Source organism: Eucyclogobius newberryi, unplaced genomic scaffold (assembly GCF_026437365.1).
Source record: "Eucyclogobius newberryi isolate DKJ021-1_F unplaced genomic scaffold, fEucNew1.0.hap1 SCAF_12, whole genome shotgun sequence".
Lineage (NCBI taxonomy): Eukaryota > Metazoa > Chordata > Actinopteri > Gobiiformes > Gobiidae > Eucyclogobius > Eucyclogobius newberryi.
Window position 1 is genome coordinate 24,331,889 of NW_027315746.1, and position 9,586 is coordinate 24,341,474.

A 9,586-nucleotide genomic window follows, 5' to 3' on the forward strand; every position below is an offset into this window, starting at 1 on the left:
AGCAAAGGATGATATTCACTAAACTCTGCTCAGCTCTGAAGTATCTGGTAGACCCAGACAAGTTGCCGAGCGATCGCTTCCGTTTTTGAGCCCGCTGTGCTGTCTTTTCATTGTCAGCAAACCAGGAAGTGACACTATTGCGCTATTAGCAATGGTGTGGCGGAAAAACTCCACTCTAGCCTCTAAAAGTTGTGAAAAACACTTAAAAACTCATTGCAGTGAATAATTAGGTGGCTAGGAATGAGTTAGATTTAACGTTCTGTTTTTCATATTTTTAGGACAGTCAGAATCCGGTACTGTGCGTTTAAGTGTTTAGTTACATCACAGGACTTACAAAGGAGACCTAAAAGAAATGTTGAAGAATTTAAGCCTTGAACCTTTTGTTGTTAAGATAATAGCACTCCTCCCTTTGCCATCTATGTGAAAGATTCCAAATGCATCTGTACAGCTGAACTGTAAAAGGACTGTCAATGTGTGCTTTTGCAGATGGAGATGTCTGAGGATGACATGGACATTGCATTCATATCCAACATACCTCCACTAATCGATATAATCGTGGCTGTTGTCTACACAGTTTTTGGTGAGTTCTATCATTCATTCGGATTAGATCTGTGGGTGCTTTAAAGTGCAGAAAGTCAAAGGTCCACTGTACCTCAGGCTCATGTGTGTTTGCTCATAGGTGTATGTTCTCTAATGGGAAACAGCACCTTGTTGTATGTGTCCTACAAGAAGAGAAACCACCTGAAGCCGGCCGAGTTCTTCATCACCAATCTCGCCATCAGCGACTTGGGTCTGACACTGTCGCTCTACCCAATGGCGATCACCTCAAGCTTCTACCACAGGTACAACACTTGTTTTCTCTGCACATGTTCTTCTGGAAATGGAAAGACAGGGCTAATTATAAGGATTATACGATATGGATTTCTCTTCAGTCGATAGCCAATATTTGTCTTGCTGTTGTGGGCAATATAATAATAATAATAATAATAATAATAATATAAAAATTGAGTGTCAATTTATTAACAAATTTACTTTTTACTTTTGTTAAAATAATAAAAACATACATACATACATACATTTTAGCTTTCCATTTGAAATCACTAGCATGGGACAGAAAAATGTGCCACTTTTCTGGTGGAGGGTCCATCATCTACTTGTCTCCAGGGAGATGTTATTGTTTGCTTGGAATGTTGCTCAGTATGTCATGTAACCTCTGTGTCTCCATAAAGACAAGCTTCCACCAGGTATACATACAGGTCAGATCTATGGAAACAGACTTACAGTTTAGCACGAAAAACATATTTAAATGTGATTTCGGATGACCAAACCTTCCAGAAAACGTGCAGCTTTAATGAGGTGCATAGAGTCAAGGTTTAGTACGCAAATAGCAGTTATTATATTCTACATTTAAAACAACTTTCCAGAGTTTAGAATGGTCTCATGTGTAACCTGGTCTGATTCGTTTTTATTTTTTCCAGTCCAGAACTTTAAATAATAATAATAATCACAGCAATTTTATGAGCAATATTTCAATTCAATCTATATTCCCCCCAAAAAATCTTCTGGCTTTTTTCTGTCATTCATTTAGAAAAATACATGTATATAAATTGTAATGATTAGACAATGAGGGACATCTCAGCTCTCACCCTCCTCATCAGATGCCCTTCCATGCAGGCTCTTAAAGTGTTTGATGTTATTGGCCCCTGGGTTACCAATATTGTAAATCTCTCTCTTTCTTGTCCATTTAAACATGCCATAGTAGAGCCATTACTCAAAAAGACAAACTTGGACCCGACAGACCCAAAAAGTTTCAGACCCATTTCAAAGCTCCCTTTCATTTCCAAAATCCTAGAGAAGGTGGGCTCCGGACAATTGTCAGATTTCCTTGATCAGTCTAACATTCACGACTCTTTTCAATCTGGTTTCCGCAAACATCATTCTATGGAAACCGCATTGCTAAAAGTGTCCAGTGACATTATGATGTCTGCTGATTCTGGAAAATGCAATCTGTCTGCAGCCTTCGACATTGTTGACCATCATATCCTGATAAAAAGATTGAGGGACCTGATTGGACTATCAGGGTCTGTTCTTCATTGGTTTTCTTCATATTTATCCGGTCAAAGTTTTAGTGTCCCTGCAAACCAAAAAATTGTCTGACTCAGCTGATCTGTTGTGTGCAGGGCTCCGTTTTGGGTCCCATCTTATTTTTGCTTTATGTAATTCTCTTGGGAATTATCATTAAAGAGTTTAGTGATGTGTCCTACCACCTGTTCGCTGACGATATTCAGCTATATTGCTCTTTTAAACCTTTTGAGATCCAAAAGTTGAACTCGGTTGTGGTCAGTTGTTTAGTGCAAATAAAACAATAGCTGCAGAGACAAAACAGAAACACTGATTATTGCCCCTGATGATGCCATTCTAGGGATAAACCAGTATTTGGGTGGTCAAGGCCAGATTGCTAAACCAAGTCTTGGAAACTTGGGTGTTCTCTTTGTCAAAGACATTAGAGCACCACTCCAGCTGTTGACAAGGAACTGCTTCTTTCAGTTGAGGAAAATCTCTAAACTCAGGAAAATAGTGTCTCAAAATGATCTGGAACTCATAATTCATGCTTTTGTCTCTTCATGCTTAGACTATTGTAACAGTTTATTTTCCTGTCTTAACAAGAAGGAGCTTTCTCGTCTGCAGCTGGTCCAGAACTCTGCAGCGAGGATCTTGACCCGCACAAATAGAAGGGCCCACACCCATTCTAAAAGCCCTTCATTGGGTGCTGGTCTCGTACCGGATACAGTTTAAAATTCTTGTCCTGACTTTGAGAGCTTTGCATGGTCAGGTCCCTCTGTACATCAGCGATCTGATCAAACCGTACGCTCCCTCTCGCTCTCTGGGGTCTTTTGATCAGAAACTGCTGTTGGTTCCTCGCACTCGTTTTCGGACCAGAGGAGACAGATCCTTCCAGGCTGTTGCCCCCAGACTCTGGAATGATCTTCCGCTCTTCCGCTCAAAACCTTTTTTATTCAGTCAAGCCTTTTAATTACATTTGCTTTAGGGACTGATGTGACTGTATATTGTTGTATGTGTACTGCTTACTGTAAGTTCTTTGTGTTTATATTGTTTTATTCTGTGTTTTTGTGAAGCACTTTGTGACTTCTGTCTGTGAAAGGTGCTAAACAAATACAATTTACTTACTTACTTACTTACTTACAATTTGAATGAAAGAAAATGAAGTACTTTTTTGGTCACAAACAACATCATGACCTCCTTATTTGTAAATGCACTGTTCTGAGGAGCCTCTTTGTTATTCTCCCTCTCCTTGATGACGTTGGTCGTGTCCTTTCCCTCACACACTCTCCCTCCCACACAGGTGGATTTACGGGAGAACGATCTGCTCCATGTATGCCTTCTGTGGCATGCTGTTTGGTCTCTGCAGCCTCACCACCCTCACCCTGCTCAGCACCGTCTGTTTTGTCAAAGTCTGCTACCCGCACTACGGTGAGTCTTCAAAGAAACCTCCTAACCAATAAACGACACAGGATTAGGCACCTTTTCCCCAAGTTTCCGATTGTTGGTGCTTTAGTGGAGAGAGAGGCAACGTTGATAATCCAGCGGTGAAGCACTGCGGATTAGCTCACCTTTGATGACTAACACGGCTCCACTCGGGGCACGCTGCCTGTGATGTTGATTGATGCAGTTCAATATTGGCTTCTTTATGACTGGTTTCCCTAAGGCTTTTACGTAATGCGTTTGTTGTAGAACAGTAGGCCTGGCCATTACAAGTCTGGGATGTAAAGATTATTCGGTCAATTGATAATCATAGTCATTCAGGTCACCATTTAATTGTAAGAAATAATAATAATTGTGAGTCTTTTTGGAAGTAAATTTGAAATCTCCAATTCAAACTGAAGCTGTTTCTTTGGAGTAGTTTTGGCTTCTGTTCTCTGATAGACTCAAATTACAAACTAAGCGGAACATCAGATGTATAATTTCAACCTTTTTTGGTAAATATAAGGCAGAGTAAATATGCAATCTGGAGGTATGGATTGGCAGTAGATTGAGCATTTGTTTAGTCAAAGCTGAAGCTAATGTCGCTAAAATGTTATTTTGAGCTTATATTTATTTATTTATTTGTTTGTTTATCTGTTATTTGATCCTGATATAGCTTTTGTTTTACACGCCCAAGAGCTTGTCTGTTCCCTTGTTTCAATTTGTTGTTTCAATTCATCGTATACTGCAAAAGAGTTAACCTAAATATAAAGTTGCTTTTATTCTGGCTGTTTATGTCACTGTAACTTTACTTCTTTAAAAAAAAAAATGTAAATGAAAGAAAGTCATTGTTGTCTGGTTATGTCAATAAATCGATATATCATTTTGTGGTGTTTCTTCTTAGTGAACCAAGAAAAGCAATCACTTCAAAGTAAAAAAATCTTTGCATACTGTAGGTGTTATGTCAATAGGATATTACAGTGGATCAGTTGCCGAGCTTCAAATCTCTTTGAGTTTTATCTTTTCAAGTACATTATTTGTTTTCTTACTCTTTTGTTCTCGAGCAAGCTGTAAAGTATGTCATGAATGCCTGTATATGTACATATTTAAAAATATATCTTGTCCAGGGGGTTTTCTTTAATGTATCGAAAGCCCTTAATCCCCCCATAGAGTTGTAATGTTGTAATCCTGAGCTATTTTGAAATTGTAAAAAAAAAGAGCCCTTTATTCAATAAATGCGGAAGACAGTTTACTGTAATGCAACCCTTGCATCACAGTTTTTTGAAAAATAAAAAAATAAAATAATAACCCATATGTTGAATCATATATATTTTTGGTTTAAGAATTGTTCCACAAACTCAAGCTATTGTGAAATAAATAATTCCCTTAATTAACTTAATTTATAATTTAACAAAGAAAATGTTGTTTTATCGTGTGTAGGCCCAGTAATGAAAGAAATATTAACCATAAACCAGGACAAAATATCTACATTTGGACAATTTAAAACAGCATCATACCCTGTGACCACAACCATCCACTTAAATGACCGTAAATGAATGTTCACTGTAATGTAATCTCACAGGAAACCGCTTTAAAGCCCTTCATGGCCGACTTCTCATTGGCTTCGCTTGGCTGTATGCGCTGCTGTTCGCCAGCTCTCCGCTGCTTCACTGGGGAGAGTACGGCCCCGAACCCTATGGCACGGCCTGCTGCATCGACTGGCGCTTGTCAAACCTGCGCCCCACCGCCCGCTCCTTCACCGTGGCCCTATTCCTCCTCTGCTACATCCTTCCGTGCGGCGTGATCGTGGCCTCATACTCGTGCATCCTGATCACTGTGCAGGCCTCGCGGAAGACCATGGAGCAACACGCATCCAGGCAGACGCACATGAGCAGCATACAGGCTATTATAGTCAAGGTAAGAAGAACGCAAGGTGTTTATTCTTTAAGAGGGATCTGACATAGTAAACATTGGTCAAGTGATAAGGTCAGAGAAGAAACTGTCTGTGTCACTGTAGAAATGTACAATCAACTCAACATATCATAATAATAGTAATAGGGCCTGCTAAATGATCCTTTATACAACTGCTTTGTTGTTTTATCCTGAATGATATCCACAGCATGGCAAGGCAATTTTATTTGTAGAGCACAATTCGTACACAAGGCAATTCAAAGTGCTTCACACAACAGGGAAAAATGCATTAAAATTACAAAGACATGACAGAAATCACAAAACAGTTTAAGACATAAAGGAGAAGAGTGCAAAGAAAATAATTTCAGTTATGTGCACAGCTAAACAAAACTTTAGCCTAGATTGTCTGTCTCACGTCTTCAGGAAGACCAGATTTTAGCTGCATAAAACTGAAACGCAGTTTCCCATATTTAGTCCTGACCCTGGGCACCAGCAGGAGGCCGGAGACGAATGCATGGAAAAGTCTTTCCAAGTCTGGTTTAGACACTATACTTTTATATTTTGGCAATGTTTTTTCGATGGTAAAAAGCTGTTGATGTCATTAATTTGACATGTTAAAAATCTAGTCTGAATCCATCATCACCCCTGATTTCTAACGGTTTCTGTGGGCCAAAGACAATGATTTCAGTCTTGTCTTGAGTTCAGCTGGAGAAAGTTGTTCTGCATCCACACACTGATCTGTTGGATGCAGTGACAGAGTGAATCCACTGGTCCATATTCACCTGCCGACAGTGAAACATAGATCTGAGTGTCGTCTGCATAATTGTGATAGGACACATTTTCACTGCGTATCAACTGACCTAACGGCAGCATGTAGAGGTTGAACAGAAGGAGTCCCAGGACTGACCCTTGGGGCACCCCACAGGTCAGGGGCATGTGGTCTGAGACACAGCTACCAATTTCAACAAAGTTCTTCCTGTTTTCCAGATGGGACTTTAGCTATTTAGGGCAGTGCCAGTGATGCCCACCCAGTCCTCTAGTCTCTGTAAGAGGATCCCATGTTTGAGCAGCACTCAGATCTAATTGCCTGACCCACCAGCCCAGCCCACATTCTGTTAGAATGCGTAAGGGTCTGGATTCGGACCATTGGGGGGCGTCAAAAAACGCTCCAGCATTAACAGGTCCAACCACAGCTGCTAATTTGTGTCACATGTCTCTCAAATGCGGAAGATTTTGTGTCACGTGTCTCTTAATTGCGGAAGACATCTTTCAAATATTTTCGGGACGTTCAGAACAAAATATATAACTTTATTCACCTGAGATTTACAGAGTTTAGTGCGTCGCTTGTTGACTCAGCAGAAGTTGGTAACGTTTCTCAGTCTGTCTTATTTTTATTCTTTCCTCGTAATCCACCATGTTTGTTTAGACACGAACGGACAATGCGTTTATCTGATTGGTTAATCCGCCTGTCATTCACTCCCTTTGGAAATTGGAGCGACTGGGTTGGATCCCAGACCCTCAGGTTTTGTAAAGTAGTCCGTCAAAACGTATTGGGAATGGCTGGTCAGGCAACAGATCTAACAGAATTAAGAGTGACGCTTTGCCCGCTTCAGTGTTCAGATGTCACCTTGACAAGAGCAGTCGCAATGCTGTGATGAGGTCTCAAACCTGACTGGAAAACATGAAATTAGTTGTTTATTGAGAGGAAAACCGTGAGCTGTTGGTGAACAACCTTTTTAAAATGGCAGATTAGAGATGGGCCGGTAATTACTTAGTACTGCGGCATCAAGACTGCTCTTCTTTAGGAGAGGCTTTATGACCGCAGTATTCAAAGCCCTTGAAGCAACATATTAACTATGTGAGTGAGTGGTGCTAACAAACTGTTAAGCATGGACTTTAGAAATGTGATTGGAAACACATCGAGGCAGCATGTAGATGAACTCTGGTGATGATCTACTGGACAGTTTTGTCAGTTACAGGTGCAAAGTGAGTTAGCACAGCATCAGTTTATGCCTTTGAATATAGCTTGTAATTGCATATACAGTAACTTCTTGAATCAGAAACATACACTCTTACTTGTGTAAGTCACAATACAGAATTTGGTCATCCTAAATGACTTCTGCCTTCTGACTGGATAAGCTTGAGAACAAACACAATTTTATTTGAAAATCATATCAGGGGATACAGATACATTTATAGCATATTTAAGAAAAATCCCACCTACATTTTCGACCTTTAGGTGTAGGTTTTGTTGTTTTTTGATATTTTATAAACTTTGCCCGTAGTTGACTAATCAGCATTGTATATTGACACTTTGATATGTATATTTAATAAAAGGTGTTTTAGAGTCTCTATAGTCTCTACTGGCAACAATATTTCTTTTAATAGTCAACTAGTCACAGTTAGCATTTCTACAACTCACATTATTTTAGTTATCATCACTGAAAATACAGCAGTTTATCAAGGTCAAATCAGCATTTGATGAGAAATTATATATATTCTTATTTACACCTCCGCTCTCTCTTATCCAATCATCTCGCGCTATAACTTTCCGGGAGCCCGTTTTGAAAGCTAGTACCACTCCTGGCCCCCTTCCGATTCCTTACATAGACCAGTAAGGTTCACTTACGACAAAAGGAGACACTTTCTGACCATCCCAATCTGATCCGACGTGGCTATAGCCGGTTTATAGGCAAGTAATAAATAAATCCACACACACATATTACCCATGTTTTCCTCTGTCTTCCAGCTCAGTGTCGCTGTGTGCATCGGCTTCCTCACCGCGTGGAGCCCTTACGCCATCGTCTCCATGTGGGCCGCCTTCGGACAGGTGGACAGCATTCCTCCTCTTGCTTTTGCGTTGCCCGCTATGTTCGCCAAATCTTCCACGATTTACAACCCTGTCATTTACCTCTTACTACGACCTAACTTCCGCAAAGTGCTGCGTAGAGACCTGAGAACTCTGTACAGTGCATGTCTGAAGGGCTGTTGTTTCTGCTTACAGCCTGAGATTGGAATCCAGTTACCCGAAATTCACAGACAAAGCCCCACCCTGGACCCCGCTGCTCCTCCGGGTGTGGATATACAGGATAACAGCAGTAAGAAGTGTAGTGACGCTTTTGAATACTTCCGGCACTACCCCCAAACGTGCAGTGTACTCAACCCTGTGGCTAAAGCAGAACCACTGAAAGATCAAGACCATTCCGCGCCTCAAAACAGCAAGGACAAGCTTCAGGGGTACAGGAAGTGTCCACTGGCCACCATGTGCGCTAAAAGAACACCAGAGGTAGACAACCTGCACATTGACTTGGAGATGGTGCCAGGGCAGGCAAGAGTGGCTTGGCCTTAACTTCAGTTGTTTTTTTTTGTCTGCGGATGGCTTGTATAGAACTTTGTACGTTTTAGGAGGGAAATGAGCTACAACATGCCATTTACCTAAAATGTGAGGTGTTATTCCTCAACATGGGTTACCAATATGTAGGGTTAGTACAATTGGCTATGTGTGTGTAATTGATATTCTTAAATCTGACGAAAACATGAATTAACCTACTGAAGGAGAAATGTTCTTGATTCAGGAACTTATTATAAAACTTAAAAATCAATTAAACCAGAATGATTTTTGTTGCTTAATAAAATCAAGAAAAGTACTAAATATGTATACCGGGGGTTCAACTTCAGTTTGATGAAAGATTTGATCTTGATCTGCCAGAGACTGCAATTTGAATTCGACTTAAGTGACAGACGAATGACCTGGTGCTGAGGTTTTTTTTTTTTGTCCCTTAGAGCCATCTTCTGCAGTTTGATTATATGCAGGTTCCTACAATGACGTATTTTGCTGAACAGGTCCATTTTTGAGGCAATGTCCTTTTTTACAGTTGTGCCAGAGTATGAACCCCAGGGGGAGGAAGAGGGAGCAGAAAAACGTTTTTACCTGCGTCACAGAGGTCTGGCTGAGATGGAGTGACCTTAAGATTCTAGTTGAAGCTCAATCAAACTTTAACTTAAATTAGCTCAAGGGCATATGTAACCATAACAAAATATTCCAAGATTGTATCAATATATGCATACATTATTAGCAGGTAATACATCTACATTATGGCAGATATGAAATAGACATGGATAGACATGGAAAGAGTTCTGAAGCACAATTCAACAAGGTAATATGATTTTGTTACACATGATGAAATTACAG

The 9,586-nt window shown here is 40.2% G+C and overlaps 1 protein-coding gene across 1 annotated transcript; it reads left to right on the plus strand.

Moving 5' to 3' along the window:
• Positions 1–486: 486 nt before the first annotated feature.
• opn7a (opsin 7, group member a) lies at positions 487–8,743 on the plus strand. Its single transcript, XM_072440411.1, has 5 exons — positions 487–580; positions 680–842; positions 3,365–3,492; positions 5,066–5,400; positions 8,144–8,743. The coding sequence occupies exons 1-5, from the start codon at positions 487–489 to the stop codon at positions 8,741–8,743; spliced, it is 1,320 nt and encodes a 439-aa protein (XP_072296512.1).
• Positions 8,744–9,586: the final 843 nt, after the last annotated feature.

Coding starts and splice junctions, on each gene's coding strand:
- opn7a (XM_072440411.1), top strand. CDS start 487: ATGGAGATGTCTGAGGATGACATGGACATTGCATTCATATCCAACATA. Junction 843..3,364: donor ACCTCAAGCTTCTACCACAG/GTACAACACTTG, acceptor CCTCCCACACAG/GTGGATTTACGGGAGAACGA. Junction 5,401..8,143: donor TACAGGCTATTATAGTCAAG/GTAAGAAGAACG, acceptor TCTGTCTTCCAG/CTCAGTGTCGCTGTGTGCAT.